At 37.8% G+C, this 19,969-nt stretch overlaps 2 protein-coding genes across 6 annotated transcripts; both read right to left on the minus strand.

The window, feature by feature from the left end:
- Positions 1-280: 280 nt before the first annotated feature.
- ptger3 (prostaglandin E receptor 3 (subtype EP3)) lies at positions 281-9,815 on the minus strand. The gene is made up of 2 exons (XM_008408108.3): positions 8,709-9,815; positions 281-6,587 (listed from the first exon to the last, which is right to left on the minus strand). The coding sequence occupies exons 1-2, from the start codon at positions 9,651-9,653 to the stop codon at positions 6,261-6,263; spliced, it is 1,272 nt and encodes a 423-aa protein (XP_008406330.2). The 5' UTR covers positions 9,654-9,815; the 3' UTR covers positions 281-6,260.
- A 1,874-nt stretch (positions 9,816-11,689) lies between these two features.
- On the minus strand, positions 11,690-16,936 carry zranb2 (zinc finger, RAN-binding domain containing 2). 5 transcript variants are annotated; one of them, XM_008408107.3, is made up of 10 exons: positions 16,777-16,934; positions 16,181-16,233; positions 15,983-16,091; positions 15,820-15,902; positions 15,145-15,221; positions 14,866-15,009; positions 14,635-14,786; positions 14,141-14,200; positions 12,691-12,840; positions 11,690-12,474 (listed from the first exon to the last, which is right to left on the minus strand). In XM_008408107.3, the coding sequence occupies exons 1-10, from the start codon at positions 16,830-16,832 to the stop codon at positions 12,417-12,419; spliced, it is 942 nt and encodes a 313-aa protein (XP_008406329.1). In that variant the 5' UTR covers positions 16,833-16,934; the 3' UTR covers positions 11,690-12,416. The 5 variants fall into 5 exon arrangements, with proteins under 5 accessions (XP_008406329.1, XP_008406328.1, XP_008406327.1 ...); XM_008408106.3 differs by having other exon boundaries at positions 11,690-12,840; positions 16,187-16,233; positions 16,777-16,936; XM_008408105.2 differs by having other exon boundaries at positions 11,690-12,840; positions 16,777-16,935.
- Between the last annotated feature and the right edge of the window lie 3,033 nt (positions 16,937-19,969).

Below are 19,969 nucleotides of genomic sequence, written 5' to 3' on the forward strand. Positions count from 1 at the left end.
ATCTATTCTCGTTTAAAGCTTATTATGGCAACAATGATATTGGAGCTGACAAACCAGGTCACTTCAACCTATTCCTGCGTTTGCATTATTTATCTTCATTAGTGAAAGAGGAAGTGTTTCGTCCCCTGACTACAAGGTGGTTTCTGTTGTCCAAGCAAAACAGATTTATTTTCAGGGGATTTTGTTACTGCCTATTTTGTTACTGCCTGAGCTTCAACCTTTTGCATGATACAAGATAATGTCAGTGCAGCAAAGAAGGAAATTCATGTTAACAAACTGCTAATACCATATTGATCTTTTTATTAGCCCGTTAGAAACACAATGCGTAAACAACAAAGAAGCCTACACATGCTTTTCAGTGGCCAGCAGCAAAATACATTCACAAAGTTGAATATATTTAGAAGAAGAAAATTACATCTGAGTCATTTTGTTTAGCACAAAAACACGCATAATTGAACAGGGTGTCTTTTGCATTTTACTGCACTTTGTGAAAGAACTTGATTAATTTCTACTTTCTTGTTATTTGGGATTATAGTACTTTAAGGACTTTGTATATTTGAATAATTAACAATAGTGGTAATTATCATTCCGATTTTATTTCTGCTATGTGGTTCCAGTTAGTCAGAGTGCAAATGCAAAAAAAGTTACATTCAACAGTCAAATTGCTAATGTTTCCAATGTGTTTCTGCATCTTACTGCCTGGTTCAGCCCGACGTCTTTGAGAACACGTTCCACTTGCAAAACAATGTTCACTTTACCAACGCCAGTCATTATTTACAATGAGAATAAAGACACATTAATATTTAATTATAAAACTAACTGAGACTGCAGGAGCTCTCGTAGTGAAAAACTACGCTTTTATTTTTAATTGAATCACTTCACACAATAGCCATTATGCCACATAATGACTAAAAGGAGGGCTGTATGTTGAACTGATACAGAACAGAGACATAGATATCAGGAAACACCTGGCTGGGTAGACAGCCATTTCTGTTTTCATTTCAACAAGGAATTACGTAAGCCTTTTGAAGATGAAAAATTACACAAGATTGCACAAGTCTACAGCGTTGCTCACTCAGTGCATAAGAAATAAAACAAAGAAACAAACTGAAGTGGGATGCAGCCCTCATCTAACAACTGTTTTCAAAGATTTTTTGGAATTTAGACAACTTTGATCAGTGATATGCACAGGCATCACGTGCGCAAAAACATCTGAGACATTTGGTCACATAGGTTTAGACAAACGTGTTTCTGTCAGCACAGAAGATCCAGGTTTGCTCTTAAAAATGGACTTAAGGAGAACTTTCCTGTTGGTGCATCTTACTTTTCTGGTCATTTGTTTGTTCTACATAGTTTCTGAAAACAGGTCATTATGTGCATTATCTGTAAAATGTTTATGATTTTTATACCACCAGCAGAATTAGAAAAGCAAAACAAAGACTGGAAATGTCCTATCCAGTTCTTATAAACAAGAACAAGGTCATTTTGTAGGAAACAAGTTTACATGACAAATACAAATGGGAAGATAAAGTTATGGCATTTTCTTTTACAAATATAGAATTAATGATATACATACAATACATATTTACTACATTTTAAAATTTGACTAATCCATCTAGTATCCTGTTGAAGATATTAAACCAAAGTGAATCGGTCTTTGAGACTCGCCACGCAACCACACTCTTATCAGACATTCTCTCCTTATCAAAAACATCTCAAGACACCAAGGTCATAAGGCAATCAGTAAATCACTTCCATGCATTAGTGTCTGAGAGCAGGCCAACTAGCATTTCTGGATTTGGTCATTATGTAATTGCACTCTTCCCAATGATTCTGGTGCAGAATGAATGTGTGTGAATGCCCCTCGGGAGTGGCCTGCTCGCAACAAAAACAAATAATTTCATCAGGTCACAGACTCAAACGTAGTAATTCTTACAGTCAAGGATGATTATCGCTGTTCTCCTGAACAAAGATAATCGCTGTTTACGGACACTCTTGTGAAATGTTGCATACACTGGCACATTGAAAGATTTATGCTACACAAGCTGAAATGTGAGGAAATGAGGGGGAGTTTCTGCAAAATTTAAAATCTTGTTGCATCTTTGCAAGTGCAGATTTCACTGTAGAGTTGCCAGGAACCAGGAACATTACTTCTGCTTTGATATCACTTTTTTGCTTTTTCTACATATTTAAGGATACATATATTAACTCGCTTACAAAGGGAACTTTAATGCTCTGTGAACATCCCTAATTGGTCAGATAACCATTGACTTAAATGATCTGAAACATTTATTTTCAGTTTCAAGTATGAAGTATGCCGAGGTTAGCACTGTCTGAGATCTAGTAATATTATTAGGCTGTTTCTGAGTCACAGCTGCAGCAGTTCTGCAGCAGTGGTGCACATGTGAGGTATACATGATATGTACAAGCGGTGACACACATATAACAGGATATTTTTACATGTCCAAAACATTTGTGGCAGCCTGCTTTGCTTAAAGATCAAATTGTGTATGTACAATGTAAACTAAGTAGACGTTTAAGCATAATTTCCCCACAGAATTAAGTTTTCCTACTGTACTGAAACGTAAGGCAGCTGGGTCATAGTGAGATAGAATAATTTATAAACATATATTACGTACATTTCCGGTAAATTTCTAAGTAAGGCCAAACATTATCTCTGAGCTTTGTGGGTCCATAAAGAGGATTTTTTGATATTCTCATCCCATAATACCCTCGGGTGGACCTTGGATCAAATGTTCATACATAATTCATGAGGAAAGCTGGGTTGCAGTACAACAGGAAATGGTCTCAGTAAATATTGCAGTGCATCTTACTACATCTTACTTACTGGTCAAATTAATTACAATCCTCACACTTTCCCTTCCAGAGTAGGATGCTTTGCTCTTGAGCATCCACTGTAACATGCTGGCCCAGTGTGCTTTAAAGGCACTCCTTATATTAATTCATTTTATCAAGCCGCTTCGGTAGGACTGAAGCTATTAAATGTTGCAGCTTCAAGTGTAATGTGATTAGGTTGTATCCTGAAACATTATTAATATTCATTCTTTCAAATGTAAACCATAAAAGCACCGAGCTGCCTGTTTGCGTTCGTGTTAACTGCTGCAGGTGGACATTTGCTCGGGATAAATGCTGCTAATGCACAGCCACACGCTCAATTAGTTTCAATATTAATTCAGGTGAAAACCACTTACACCAAAGCGAATCCATTTATATGTAGTGAAACTGAGTAATTGTTGAGGAAGACATTATTTTTTTCTTTCTGTTCAAAACCACATCTACATAATGCAGTGAAATCCATAGTAATCATGGCTGATTCATTATGGTGTAAAGTGTTTTGATTTCTCTTAACCTCTGATTTTTTTTTCTCATCTAACAGGTTTTAGTAAACAGTGATAAGCCCAGTTTGGCTCTGTTTCTCTCAGCAAATGAACAGTTACTTGGAAACAGGAAAAAAAGAAAATCCTCATCTTTCACATCGCTTTCAGAGATAACAATTTCCGATAGGGTCATTATCACTGAGCTTGTGTGTCTTCTCACAGTTAAAAGGCAAAGGCAAAACCAGGCACGGATGATGGTGCACATTAGCCTAATCTGATTGGTTCATGTGCAGAGGAGGCAGAGAGGTGGGCTAACTGCTAGAGACAGTCAAGGTCAAAGGTCCATGTGACATGTCTTATGTTGATCTCACTTTATCCAGACATGAAGAAAGTATATACAGTGTGGAAATGATGCCACTCTAGAATTAATAATATTGAATATCATAACAACACAGCTATTAAAATAAAGGTACATTTTGCAATATCAACAGTTACCCTTCATTTTTTTCATATTGACGTTTAGAGAGTTGGGACAGAGATCAAGCCACCTCATTATAAGGTACATCGATTCCATCTGAGCCCTCTTGACAAATTGCACTTTGTGTGTAAAAGCTGTGAATAAATAACCCTGTTTAGCAGGAGCACGGGGATTAAACCGAGTAAATTCTGCTGACTCTGAGAGAAAACAGAGTACACTACGATACACCCAAAAAACCCAAGAAAATGAGTCGATATACTTTACGAAACAACAATGTCACCACCACATTTCACAGAATCATTTCTGCTTCTTTTCGTTTTTTTGATTTGTCAGTTGAAATTCACTTTGAAAGTCCCAACAAGAGGTCAACTGTCAAGTACAACACAAAACACATGGAAACAATGAAAGCGTAGGTAATATGAATATACAAACCAATTTCCTCATTTTCAGTCAAAACTACAAAACAATAAGAGAAACCTTGGATGAGAAAAGCTTTTGTATAATAATGTTATCTATATTATTAAAACTAATTAGACAGTTCAGGATTTTACGTGAGGTACTGTTGGAAGGTAATTGTCTTAGCTGTAAATATCTTACCTGCAGTAGAGAAATTAATAAGTTTTGTGAAATTCAGATTTGCTGATTAATACTGAAGCTAACAGCTAGTTCAGGGCTCTACAATCTGTGGCGTTTTATGTCCTCCATGGCTCTCAATACGTTTTGTCAATAATTGGGCTTTTTCCCACTGACTTTGATTCCTCCAATAAAATTTCAACCAGGCCAATCAGTGAACAGAAGGAGAAGTTTAACCAATGGCTGCAGAGGAAGCGAACGAAGCCATTCAGTTGACTGTGGAGGATAGTTGTTTAGAGAGAATGCAATTTCTGGTAAGCTTTGTAGCATCAAACTGGCACATTACATACATCATGGGTAAACCTTTGCCACTGGATTAAATTAAAAACTCCAACAGAGTTCAAGCAAGCAATTAGCCAACAGCCAAGAACCCAGACCCTCTGTACGAAGCAAAGTGTAGAACAAGAGGCTGGTTTCTTACCGGGCTTGTGTTTTCATTCAATGTCTACATAGAATTCCCACAACAGAATCACATATAGCACTTTGGCGTTTCTCCCTTTGGCGCCACAATAATTTAGTGTATAAATGCTTTACTTACTCCAATTTCAGTAACACAGGAAGGTCACTGCTGGTGCACCACCTCCAACCTCCTTTTTCAGGGTAAACAATCATTGCTCCTTGTGTTATCAATGTTAAAAGGTATGGAATATATACATAAAAAACAAACAAAAAAATCATTTGCTATGATGCTGTTGAGAAGGAACTTGTTTTAGGAGGTTTCAAGTTTTAAGCTCCTTTTATCTAGGCCCTCTTTGACCAACTATTAGCTTTACACACAAACTTATATACATTTGTACTTCAGATACTAACCACTGCAGGCAAAACCTTAATTAAAAATCCATATACATAAAACAATTTAAATATGACAAATATAATTTCAAGTGGTCAGTTTTAAACATACTGTATACAGTGCACCTTCTTTGACGTATGTTATATAAAACCATAACATGTTATTAACTGGCTGGTGCAGACTGTACAGTTCCCTAACAAGCAGTTTTGTGCCATGACCTCATAATGTCAGTCACCGCAAGTATACACTCCATTCCCTAAGTCCTTGACACTTTATTATCAGTTTCTTGGGTTTTTCAAACAAATACTGCAGAAGAAGGTCTACATGTGCAATGTATTTAATGTTCAGGATGAGACCTGCCAACAAAGCTTCACATTTATTAGTCCTGGCTGGTAGTCAAGAAGCGCGATGTGCAGGAAGGTATAAATTTGCAACAAGTGGAACCAGACAGATAACTTCATTAGGACAAAATCTTACAGACACTAATAAATAACAGTATATTCAAACCATAGGCTCCAGTTTAGAATATATATTTTCTTTAAATATGGTTCCTTCTTGAGCAAAATGGCCTGCATCACAGAAGAGAAAGCAAAGTTATTTACAACATATTTTCAGCACTTTTCTCATAGTCTTCTTCATTCAACAAAACTTACATTAGATAGTCTTGGAATCAACCCATTGCCTCAAATGAGTTATCAGTCAGCAGTAACCCTCATGCAGATGTTGCATCTATCAAAAGTTTATATAAACCTTGGTCACAAGAAAGTTCTGATGGCCGCACAGCAGCCAGATTTAAGGGATGGCAGAGTCATGCAATTCACATGCTGGTTCGATAGCCTTCAATGAAATGTGTTTTAAACAAAACAGATGCCTGTACCTGTACAGGAGGCTCAGCTGCATCCCACTGCACAGTCCTGGTGTAGAAGGTTATGCACTTATTTGCTTTCCTTTTTTATTCATTTAGTTCTGAAAGCATTTCGACCAACAGGTCATAGGATGGTAATTATTGCCAAACGCTGATTTAGTTACTTGTCGATTTACAAATGTTGTTGCCTTGTTGATTCTGTTTGTTGAGAGCATCCAGTGCCGTCTGACTCTCCTTCCGATCGTCTACGGAGCAGTTGGAGACGGCATTGGCCATGATGCAGAACTTTCGCAGGAGGATCTCTCTCAGGAGCAGGTAGACCCACGGGTCCAGGATTTGGTTGAGGGAGGCCAAACGTATTGCAGTCAGAAAGAAGTCGCAGTCGAGATTTGAAACTTTGCTCTGGACGGAAATGAATGTTGTGTTTGCTGACTTACATTCTTGGGAGGATACTTGACTGTAGATCATCCTCAGCAGCAATAACTGAGGAGAAATATTGGGACATATTTTAATATCTAGAAGCTGTGGAGGGGGAGAGGGATTGTTTGGGTAAACATTACCTTCAAAAAACATATTTTGGAAAGAAATCATGCATGTAAATTGATCGCTTTCCAATTGATACCTAACAAAAGAAAGGTTTGCAACTCTTGCAGTCTGTGAATTCAGTTTTTTCTGCTAAGTGCTTTGGCTTTTATTAATATCCCTGGTGTGGTTGACAATGCATGACCTCATAGCCCAGTGGCCAGACCCTCTCGCAGGAATCTCAAGTGGATTACCGCGCTATACAAAACATGGAGGTAGCATTTGAAATGAATCCAAGCAGATATATTTGTTTTCTAAATCATGGAATGGAGATGTTGTTTGACTTTATAATTGGAAACCCTAATGACCCTAAGCTTTGTGGTCTGGGTTATGTGTTTTGTGGTGTGCCTGCCCCTTGTGTTTCTTCCCTGTGCAGGTCATTGTGATACAAAAGGCTGCCAGTTTCCTCTTTAAAGTCTCTCTTACTCTCCACTCCTCCTGGCACGAGTGGTGCGGCATCGTGCTCTGCTGATAGGCCTTCATCTGCTCCTCATGCACATTTGGGTTTATCTATACTTCCGCATTCCAACAATCGCACATGCATATCCATAACACACACAAGCATCTGCATTACTCCACTGATTCTAACATGTGTTTTATACGTGTTTTATAAATATTCCTTTGGTTCCTTTGACCCACTTTGGTCTCCCGTTTTTGCAGTGACCCTGAGCCAGTCATAACAGAAACAACAAAAAGTGTATAAGACGTTTGACTGTACAGATGAGTGAAACAAAGAGCATACAGTGAGTTGCAAACCTAACTGCACCCTTTTCACATTGTCATGTTACAAGCACAAGATGGTGCAGAATTATAAAACGGAACGGAAATATGACACGGTTTCCTTTTTTTGTCACAAACAAAGATTTGAAAAGTGTGCTGTGCATGATGTGTATTCAGCCCTCCTGAGTCAACACTTTATAAACCCAGTTTTCCCTTTCACAACCGGAAACCTGTGTGTTTCTACCATGTTTACATGGTCTTCTTTGTAAAATAGCTAAGGTCTGTTGAACTTCAGTTTTCAAGTCCCGTCTGATTCATTTTAAAACATGATTAAGCTTTGTTCAAAGCTTAGTAACTTAAGACAAGTCATTAAGCTTGTTCTAATCTTAATCACAGGGCTTTAGACATGACCACTGTTTAAGGTTGTGACCTTTTTGTTTAAAGTCTGTTCTTCAGAAACATGAATCTCTGCTGGAGTTTCTCTCTGTAGCTCCTCCAGAGTTACAATGGGCCTTTTGGTTGTTTCTTCTGATTAATAAATCTCTTCTTACTCTACAATTTAGGTGGACGGCAATGTCTTTGTGGCTTAGCAGTTGTCTGTAATTTTGACTTAAATTGCATTAAGTTATGCTGCTCAATGATATATTCAAAGGTAACTCTGCTTTAAACATCTCTGCAACTTCATCCCTGAGCTGTCCACTGGGTTTATTGCTCTTTGCAATGCTGACTGTTCTCTAATGTTCCCCATTACAACTCCTCTGAGGCCTTCGCATATCAGCTGCATTTATATTCAGATTAAATTATATCAGCTGTAGGATTTATTTAGGCCTGTTATTTGGAGTACATGTGGAGGTAAATGGATTTAGAGGCATCAGACTAAAAGAAGCCAAATATACACAAGCAATACATCTCAGATTTTTATTTGCTAGCAATTTCACTTATGGAGTACAGTTTGTTAATCTTTAACAGAAGATCCTGATAAAATGCATGTTTGTTGTAGCCTAATAAAATGTGAACAAGTTCAGAGGATATTAATACTTTTGGAAGGCTTTGTGGGTTATGTGTTGGAGTCACAAGGCTGCTTTTGCTCCTTTAGCTGACCTGCAGAGAAATCTGAGCATCTCCAGAGATGCAAAGCTCTTAATCTGTTCCTAAAAGGCACTCCATCACATAAAAAAGAGCCAAGCGAAAATCTTTGGTTAATTTAACTGCGCATCAAGGGACTTTACTAAATAACAGAGTTTTTTTTTTTAAGGTTGTTAAAGGAAAGGCAGCAGAGCAGTAGCCTGAAATAAAACCTACCAGCAGAGGAGACCAGCAAATAATCAGGACGCACATGATTCCTAAGAGCTGAATTACAGTCTCCGTGGTGAGACGCTCCCACTGCTTTGAAGACTGGGATGCACCAGTCTTTGTTTTACACCGGATGATCAAACCTCGGATGGTCATCACATTGCAGGATAGTGTCACAAGTAGCGAGAAAATCCCAAGAACAGCGAAAGTGATGGCGAAAAACACATTGCCAGGAGCCTCACTCTTCCCCGTGCTGATGAAGCACCAGGTGCCCGGCCACTGGTTCGTGTACTCCCCGATCCCCGCAATAGGCAGCAGAGAGAAGAGAAACCCAAGACACCATATGGCAGCCAGTGTCAGCTTCGTCATGCTCGTCTTCATGTGATTAGAGTACCAATGGGGGTTTGTTATCGCCATCGCCCTTTCTAAAGCCATGGCGCTGGCCAAAAAGAGAGAACACAGCCCGAAAGTTGTCATACAAACACCGAAGTATTTGCACAGCTTCCCAGTATTGTCAATTGCGCACCAGTTCAGATCAGCCAGGTAGACCGATATAACAACTGGACTCGTCAAAAGTTGTCCGAACAGATCAGTCAAAGCCAAAGATCCGATGAAAAGTAAGAAAGACTTTTTTCTTCTGTTTTCCTTTTTTCTGTATGATATGTACACCAGAATGAGAGCCAAAGAGTTGCCAACTACGCCAGTGACCATCATGGATATTGGAAATCCAACAGATACATTCCCACCGGCATTCGTCTTGTTTTCGCAAACTTGGAGGGAAGCGTTGGTGCACCCTGTGCCTTTAGCAGTCATTTTTGCAGCCTCTGGGGTGTCCACGGCAATTCTTGAGGGAACGAAAATCTTAAATGCTGCGAGTATCTCGCCTGAATACGCCCAGCATCTTCTTGAGCTGCCCGCTTCTCTAAGTGAGGACAGTGCGTAAAGGCGCATCATGGCTTTACGCGCTGGAGGCGGGACTACTTATCGACAAGGGCGAGCAGGGAGCTGATACTGCCAGTAAAAACGAATAAATAATTAATATAAATTAAAGGAACTCTTTCAGTTCTGGCTATGGCTTTCTTGTGTTATTTTACCTTGCAAGTGGCTCTAAGGATGAGAACAATTTGAAAATCTTCAGCATGAATCAATCTGAGTGCAGTAGGAAAATAAAGCACATTTTAGGGAACATTGTTTACGCTATGCATAATAAATTATTGCAACCTCACATTCATCTCTATTCTAAGGCAATTAGAGAATTTAGCCAAAAAAATAGATATTTCCTCTGTTCATTATCTAAACAAGGATTATTTCCACATATTATGTCTCCAAATTGTTCATTTGTTTCACATATTTCAGTGAGCACAAAATCTTTATTACACGTGGAATTTCAAGATCTAACTTCTGTCGTTTGATGATCATTGCTCACAGCTTATAAAAATCAAACAAAAAAATAGTTCTTAGAAAATTGGATTAGAAAGTAACAGAAATGCCTTCCTTCTAAAATCGTGTCTGAACTGCATGGACTAGTGGGAGCTCCTTTTGTATGAACCAAAGCATCATTGATTCGCCTGTGGGTTTGTTGAAGTGTTAAAAAGATCTGAATTAAACTATTCAACCAATGTAGGGTTATGTGCTCTAAAATCTCCAAGTAGATTCAGATGACCAAGAGATTTCTCAAAAGCATCACTGACTTGATCCGGACTAATTTCCCAAGGAATTTACACAATTTAACACTAATATGAGAACAGGATTTTGGACCACTCGGTTTTTCTGCTTGGCCCAAGATCCTTTTGAAAATGTCTCTCCATTAAAGAGTGGCTTAACACAAAGAACGCAGTAGTTCTCGCCCATACCCAGAACGGACGACTGCAGATTCTGTCCACTCCTTGCAAATGATCTTCCCGATTTGTTTCACAAATCTCAGGATTGTTATCCATTTTTGTTATCCATTTTCTTTTTTCACTCAACTTTCCTATAAACAACCAACTCATCTAGCATTATTCACTGTCTGCTTTATTAAGCATAGTGTCCTACATGATTGTAGACAATAAGATGTCTGCACAGAAGTTAATTTTTGTTTCGTAAAATTTCAAAATTTGATTTCGTCAACCGTAAGAACTTAAAAGTGAAATAAACTGCTCAATTACTTGTTTTAACTTAGACGCATCACTTCATTTTCTCCCCAGAACCTTAACTTTTAATCAGTTCTCTGTGAGCAGCGATCCCTTTCTACTCGGAGAAAACCTGCCACCTGTTGATCACACTGGGATCTGCAAGAGTAGCTACCATGAAATCAGAGTGTATTTTTATTGAATATACAATTTTAAGTCTAATTTTTAAAACGTTCAATGTATGGTAAATGGCCTGTACTTGTATAGCACTTCAAGTGAAGAGAACCCAAAAGTTTCACATTTGTTCATCCATTCACATGCTGAATATATATTGCACATAAAACTGATTATCAGGATAAAGAGTAACCGATTCCTGTTGCATCAACATATACCCTAGCAAAAGAAACCATATTGAAACAGTCACCCGTTTTAAAACATATTGTATAAATCCAGTTGTGAATGTGTCCGTTTGAGCAGTGATTCCCCACCTTGGTTCTGAAGGCCTTTCTTGAATGTCTGTTGCTACATTGTAAATGTCCACAGAACATGGTGGTGTGCTTAAAAGCTAATGTAACCGTCTAGATCAGGAGAGCTGGAGTAAACAAGTCTACCCCATCTTCAATATAAAGTTTGCTACAACAAATGTTTAAACTATGCAAAGTCTGCTACAGTAATACATTTTGCCCACATAACCTAGCAAAGACGTTTGGCCCAATTAATCATTATGAAATTGGTTATAAGACAATATTGACTTGCAAAACCAATATAAAATTTCCAGGGTTAACCATATATTTAATTAAAAACCTAATGTTTTTTTTCAATATTTTTCACAAAACACAGACTAAAAGAATGTCATTAAATAAATACTATCATCAAGAATCAAGGTTGACAAGTTTTTATTTACATGTGTACATTTTAGTCATTTTACTCCTAAAAAGACTTTGATGTCACATTTTAATCATAACTTTTAGCAATTTGTGCTACACTGAACTGGAGCAGAAAATTAAGAAGTGTTTTCCCCAAGTGGCAAAAGCAGGGGAATCATTTTGAACAAAGCCAAAATAATTGTGAAGGGAGACATAAGTACAGTTAAACCTCAACCCTAACCCAAAAATATGAAATTTATTCAATTAAGACAATATCAAAAAGTATACTTACCTTGAAACAACCTCACCCCCAAAAAAACCCCATCCAAATTAAAGCTACATTTCAGCTACCCTAAACTGATGGTTAAGAATATGAAAAAAAAAATTATTTGCTCCAGTTCTTCCACACATGACCAGAGCCAAATGCTCTCAAATATTTTAGGCGAAATTGATTTTAAAAGGGAGTACACCCTTTACACTTCATTTTTTTCTTCTTTTTCATTAGAACCAAACATTTTTTATTGGACATCAATAGTTACAAACACTCCAGATATGTGTTTTTTTAGAAAAGGGGAGCACATACGTAATGACAGGGTATTTCATGTTGCCTGTTTTTCTTGATGTTTAGAAGTAAGACTTTTGAGAGGTTATAACAATGAAGAGCATACTGAAGGTGGTTGTGTTTGCAACACGACATGCACTTCCACTAAACTTCACTGGCTTATGAGGCTGTAAGAAAGCTATTTCTTTTTAGAACTGGAGCCAGAGAGAGACGATCCAGACGAATGGCCACTGCGCCTGAAATCACACAAACATCGTGGGAAGAACGACAAGGTCAGCAGAGTCAGCCAATGGCGCATCATGTATACATGAAGCAAGGTAAACGGATATTATAAAAAGCATTACACAATGGCAAAATGTGAGCATAAGCTTGTAAATCTGATCTCCCGTAAGCGATCCAACAGAGGTCTAATTATAATCAGTGCCATTGTGGTATTCCACAGAAACCCAAACCTTTCGGACGAATGTGATCTAGAGCGTCTTCGCTTTCTTCCTCCAGATGAAGACCTGGAGCGACTTCGCTTCTGTCCCCTCTCTGGTGAGGAGGACGGTGAGCGGGACCTCTTCTGGGGAGAGGAGCCCTTCCCAGACCTGGAGCTCGATCTTTTGGAGGAATACACCAAGCACTGAGGTCAGTAAAACCAAAACCGGTTCCCACAGGTGTGAGTATTTATCAGACTTCTCTGCTTCAAGAGCACATATGGTGCTTTACAGCAGTATTTATCCCCCTTCTTCACATTTTGTTGTGCTACAACCACAGGCCTCAGTGTGTTTTAATGGGATTTTAAACTGATAGACCAACCCAAAGAAAGATCTAAATGAAGTGGAAAGAAGATGACTAATGGTTTTCAAAAAATGTATGCAAATAAAAATTTGAGAGCTGCAGCAAAGAATTCAATTCAGTTCTTGGGAGGAGAAGCACGTTTTGCTTTTTGGGGTACATCTCTACCAGCTTTGCACGTCTAAGAGACTTCTCTTAGCAAAATAACTCAACCTCAGTCAGATTGGATGGAAAACTGTGTGGGCAATTGGTGTCAACACCAATTTTCAAGGCATTTACTTTCACTAAGCCATCCTAAACACACATCATCCTTTATCAAAACCATTTAGTCCTTTCTAAAATATATTTTTGAAATTCAGTGTTGCTCTGGCAGTATGTTTGGGATTGTTGTCCTGATGAAAGGTGAACAGCCTCAGTCACAAATCTGCAGATTAACAAGATTTCCTCCAGAATTAGGAACCAGGTTTCTTATTCTTTGCCTGAGAATAGCTAACCCACAGCATCAAGCTACCACCACATGTTCTCACTAACGCTTTACACTTGTTCGACAAACATATTTTGCGTGTAGACCAGAAAATTCAAACTGCACATGGAGCAGCTTTAAAAGGGGAATTGTTTGAAAATGATTTTTTTTGTGGAGAACTCTATACTTTAGAGATTTTCATCTCACAAAACAGCAACAAAATACATTTAGTTTGGTAACATGAGAAACTGTGGTAAAGTTCAGGAGGTATAAATACTTTTGCAAGGCAAAGTGCTTAAAATTTTACATATTTGACCCAAGATGCCTTATTACTCACTGATGACATTTTCCTGAGGTAGCTTTACATTCAGGACTAATTTATCCTCTTAATATTAGTCTTGTGAGTCAAGTAGGCATCACTCTTGAGAGAGGTGTGATAAATACCCCACATGTTGACGTGGACATCTGGGCCACAGGAGTCATAAAAATCGGTAAAGCCAAACACCATATATATAAATTACAGTCTTGGGTTTGACTACATCAGTTGAATTAACACAATCTTCTAGAAACTGTGCCTACGAGTAAGACTATGAGGGGACATTCTGCCCCACACATACGCTCTCTCTCTAAAGGGAGAGTGCGCATGTCACCTCATTCACCTGGAGTGAGATCTCGAACGAGATCCAGATCTGGAACTGGATGTACTTCTAGAACGGGACCTGAAAGACAGACAAAACAACAAAACCTTTCCAATATTTTTTAAATACAGAACACAGTTGTACTTCAAAGTTTAATGTGACTTGATCTCATTTCAAAAACACTCAAGAAAAATAATAGCCCTCAAAATGGAAAAACAGAGTCCCCATAAATGTTAATTTCACATAAATGGTGCAGATAAATCTATAGAAAGCCATGAACTTCTAAAAGCCAGTCTGCATTTTTGTTCTCCAAGTCCCAAGTATTTAGACACAACAAAGAGAGCTGGCTATGAACATCAGGCATTTTGTTGCCGATGGGAAGGGGATGAGAGAAAAGGGGGAAACAACATATTGGCATTCTAAGAAATGTTCCGATACTGATCATTAAATCAAAAGGAAGATTGAGCTGATACTGACATTTTGCCTGGGGTTACCCTTGACCTGTACCCTTTTACCTGGACCTCGACCGAGAGGTGGAGCTAGAAGAGCGCGAGGTAGAGCGCGAGGAACCGGAGCGGCTGCCGCTCTTCTTGGCTGGCTTTTCGTCCTCATCACTGGCATTGAGGTCATACTTCGACAGATCCCCATCTTCGTCGTCCTCATCATCCTGTACATAAATGTCTTTCATCAGAACTGCTAATCGCTCACTATGAGAGGTTATTAGGATACATAATCACTAATCTTACATCCAGTTTGTATTTTGACAGGTCACCATCCTCCTCCTCCTCTTCTTCCTCATCTTCATCCTTTGGCACTTCTTTCTTTTCAGTTTCTTTTGCTGAACTTGAGCTGTTGCTCTTCCCACGATATTTTTTCTTTTTTCTACCAAACTGCAGGAAAAAGAAAAAAAAAAATATATATATATATATATTTTTTTTTTACTCCATCAATGTTGTAAATGAGGCTAGTAACTTATTAAAAACAAAAAAAAACAACATGTTATCCAGGTTGAAGCCAGTACTCACCTCATCATATTCACCATCAGATTCCTCCCGTTCGATGTATTCCACATTTTCCCGTTCATTGAACCCTCCACCATAACCTGCCATGAAATTAACCAGAATGTGTAAATGAATGTTACTCAACAACACAAAGACTTTGCAAAATATTCAGAGGGACTGATTTTTTTTCTTCACATTTTGTCACAATACAATCATATTATTGAATGCAAGCCTTTGGATATAAATATATATAAATACGTAGAAAGAAACTGACAAATGTTTTTCTGTTTGTGACAGGATTTGCTGTACACATCTGCACCGAGACGGCACTCTACTTAAATTACAAAGAACGTGTTAAGATTTCAATTTTTAGATGCACAAACCTCACAAAAACATAATAAAAAAAACCCCACAGCTATAATTAAGACAAAATGTAACTCCACTGAGTGTGACACACATGCATCCATTTCTTTTACCATTTTATTAGTAAAAATAAAGATTGGCAAACTATGTATCACTTTTCTTCCATTTCAAAATTATGAGCTATTTTGCCTCCAATCACTTTAAATTTCAATAAAGATTCAGATCTCAATAGAGGCTCAATGCCTGTTATTGTATTGTGACAAAGTGTCAAAGCTGAATATTTCTGCAAAAGACTTTATAAAACTAACGACAAATGTATATAAATTAAAGCAGGACCTGTTCTTTCTTCCAGCTTGGCATACTTAGGAGTGTTGCACATGTTGCACTCTGATCTTCTAGCCCAGTTCACATTGCCACATCTTTAAGCAAAGGAGAAAACAAAACATTTTATTTGGCAAAGTACATTTATAAAACAAAAATGTTCACGTTATGCTCATACGTTTTACACTGCCAATCATTTGCACTGAAGAGGCCTCTGCTCTTCTCAGCCAGAGTTTTGCCAATTTCTGTTCCTCCTGCTTTCATCATCTTGGCCTCTGTGGTTTTCTCTGTTGACACCAAACATCAGCTTTATTAAAATACACTTCTTAAACAAAAAACCAAATAAATTAACTGTTGCAGCACAGTAAAACGTCACCTCTACCACATCTGTTGCAACTCGTTCTTCTAGCGAAGTTCACATTACCACATCTGGGAAAAAATAAGAAAGAAATACATTAACCATGCATGAGCAAGCCAAGCAACAGGACATGATCATTCATGTCTTCGTGCAGGCTAAGCTAGCAGTCTTAGTTTAGAAACATTGGGCCAAAAGGTCTAGCTCTGACATCTGCACCCGTCTGTCATGTTTAAACTGAGCTTACTGGAAACATGATACTCCCGAGTAAGCACGAAAACTGTTGATATACGGTAACAATGTAAACATCGCATACAACGGTGCACGAATACCTTTCTACCCACGTAAGCTAACAGCTAATATGCTAATTTGATAGCCCACGCCGATCAGCAACATTTACAAATAAAACCACCCTGTAGACTAGTTGAACATTCAGCTGATTTACTGTGCTTACAATGTTCAAAGTTATCATGATAGAAGCGATAAGTAACAATTTTGTTTAATTTTTCAGCGTTAGCATGAGCTACATGCTAGTAGGCCCGCGCCACGCTGCTAAACCAATTCATACCTCCTGATAAAAGTAAGACTCTAAAGCGTTTTTTAATCGCCAGCCTTACTTTTTATCGGGACAAATCCAGTCCCCGTCGCTGACACGAAAACTCTTCCCCGACATTTCTGTGCCTTTTGGCTCACTAACAGTGTGTAGAGCTCACGGAAGGTTCATGCGGCGGTAGCAGCGGTTAGCTTGAGTCAACGCCTCCCTCTACTGATGCCTTTATGTGTCCTATAGCAACTCGTAAAACTCACTTTGCACTTCTTGTAGCTCGTAAAAACAACATCATGGTTGCTAAATTTTTACAAGACAAACAACCTATGTAATTTTATAAGGGATATTGTTGAAAATATAATTGAAGGTCGTGAATGGAGCCTACACATTCTGTAACCAGCATGGCCCAAAACACTGAGTTTAATATTTCCGAAAACACGTAAATATAACATTCACAAAGAACAGATCATCATTAAAAGAAACGAAATGTTTTATTTTTCTATTTTTTTAATTTTATTTATGTGTTACAATGTTGCTTCAGTTTGTATACTTAATCAGTAATTTATAAACCATATAAAATACGTAAAAAATATCAATATTAGAATAATGATGTTAAGAATGGACATTTGTTTAGTTAGTATGTATGCCTTTCAATAGACTCAGACATGTTTTCTAGTGTTGAATTTATAGGTAGATAGCTTGTAGATAGGTTGTAGATGGTAAATTACAACGAAATATCAAGCTTGGCAATAAATCAGTGAATCACCTGCTTACAGCACAAACTTAAAATTATAAATTTGTATTTTTTTTCCCGAAGTTATAATTTCTGTTCATGCAAAACTATATATTTGTACAAATTGTACTTTCATTTTTTTTTGCGTGTAGCTTACACAATGTTTTGGCAATACCCGTGTTAACCACTAGATGGCAACTTAAACTAAGAGGAAAAACAATCATTTAAGTGGACACCTTTCCTGTTTGGCTTTGACTGCTTAATGAAATGACTTGTTCATCGTTATCAAAGCTGTGTAAAGGTTACAGTGGAAAAAAAAGTTACATCGAATAGACTAATCTATCTTTGTGTGGACACGAGTGCTTGTCTGATCTGCACATGTAATTATTCAATAAATATAAACCCTGTGAGTCTCTTCCTACATGAAGAAGGAGTTAATTATTTTTGGGTTATGCAAGAGCTTGTCTATTATTAGTCCTGCTGACACAAAAACACAAAGACTTCAATATGTAAGTCATGTGATATGTAGTGGGTTAGATTTAAGGATATAACATAATGCACAGTACATGTATCTTAAATAGATCAGCCACAATATTAGAATCACCTTTAAAATCCTCTTTGTCCTACTAATAACCCACAAGGGACAGGAATGCTGAATCTGTACTGTAAAAAATGTGGAGGCCATTTCATTGCTGTGGGCTGTTTGCTTTGCTCGTGACTTGTTCTTTAGTAGTCCTTGTGGTTTGGCATCGGTGACTGCTGGAGTATGTTTCACATGCATAATTGCCTTGTTGATGGAAGATCAGTGATATTCAAGTCACTTGCCATTGTGTTGTTGAAGCTGATCTGTGGATATTGCCTTTTAAGCAAAGTGGTGACTGTGTTCAGTGCCTTGATAGTATTTCCTTGATAGTATCTGTCATATAAAGATAAGCTTAAAGCATTGTGCATGGAGAAAAGACCTTGTGTGGTTGTCAAATGGTGCCCACTGAAAGCATAGATAAGAAGTTTGGGTTCATGGAAAGCATATAAAATAGATCTACTGTATGCTTGCTACTTTCTGTGAAAATAGAACACATCACCCCACTTCTAAAATCTTTACATTGGCTCCCTATAGGTCAGGGAAGAAAACTTTATAATACTTTTGTTAGTTTATAAATCACTGAATGGCTCAGTACCAAAATACATTAATGACAAGCTGTTGTATCAACTTCCGGACCACTGAGGTCTTTTGGTTCAAGTCTACTCTGCATCCCCAGAGTCAGAATAAAACTTTAAAACTTGTAAGTTTTGAAGCCTTAAACTTTAAGTTTTTAGGCTCCACTAAACTGAACCAAGCTTCCAGAAAACTGCAAGACTTAAATCAAGGCTAAAACCCCACCTGTTCAGAGTTCCCTTTGATTAATAATAACCAGAACATTAATTTGACATGTATTTGATGGCAGTTATTCTTTATGATTTTGATGATGTCATTTGACAAAATCTAATGTTTATTGCTATAGTTTTGTGGTGCAAAGCAATTTGAATTTTCCTCTTGGTGGCATGTGTTGCACGAATAAACTTGACATATCCTAAGGTAAATTATATATATTAATCAAATCTCCAAGCTGAAGATTGCCGTGGCATTAAGGTTGTAAGCTTTCTTTTAATTTTCTTCCAAGAATATATACCTTTGTAGTGCAAAATCTCTGAACACATATCATAGCTGACCACAAAAGTGTTAGGTATCAGGGTAGTTAACATGCAGAAAGTTGTACAGCGTATGTCGCTGAATTAGAAATGTGGCCAATGTGGGTGAAGGAAGGGCTAAAGTTGTTACCATCTCTCACAAGATAACAGTTAACAACTGCTACAGTTTAGATCTCAAGCTGCTTCAGAACCACTTTTGTCCACCCTCTCGGTCAAGATCAAAGACCCTGGGAGGCTGCTGTCACAGCTGGTGTGTGACCCTGAAGAGATGCCAGCAGCCATTTCAATATTTCAGCTTGAGCGTCTCTTTTTGACTTTCTTTCCTTTGCTCTGTTTCTTTTGCTCATTTTTGACCAAGGGTGAAATGACACTGCCAAGGCACGTCCCTCATGACTTGGAGAAGATGGGTTTATTTTATTAAGTACTCTGGAGATGAACTGAGCAAGATTTATTTTAATCATACATTGTTTTAATCATTATGTATCTGGTTAGGGAGACATGCACTTGATCTATGAACGCCACACACATTTATTAGGACTAAGGACCAGCATAGATAAGCTTCCAGGGACGAGAGAGGCATGTTTATTTTATTTTTAATCTTGGTGAAAGAGGAAATGATTTTTAGACCTTTATCAGTATGATTCACAATACAAACAAGGAGACAATGACTTTCATATTTTAAGAAAAAAGAGCCACACAGCTGGTTCCAGTTGAGCGTGCACCTTTTTAGCTTTCAATATGGATTCTAAATAAGAGGTGATAAGAACCCATCGATAACTTATAAAGCAACATTGTGAAGATCATTTTGTTTACAGTGCATTGGATTGAATTTGGTTGGGGC

The sequence above is a fragment of the Poecilia reticulata genome, chromosome 4 (assembly GCF_904066995.2).
Source record: "Poecilia reticulata chromosome 4, P_reticulata-male-v2, whole genome shotgun sequence".
NCBI classification, from domain to species: domain Eukaryota; kingdom Metazoa; phylum Chordata; class Actinopteri; order Cyprinodontiformes; family Poeciliidae; genus Poecilia; species Poecilia reticulata.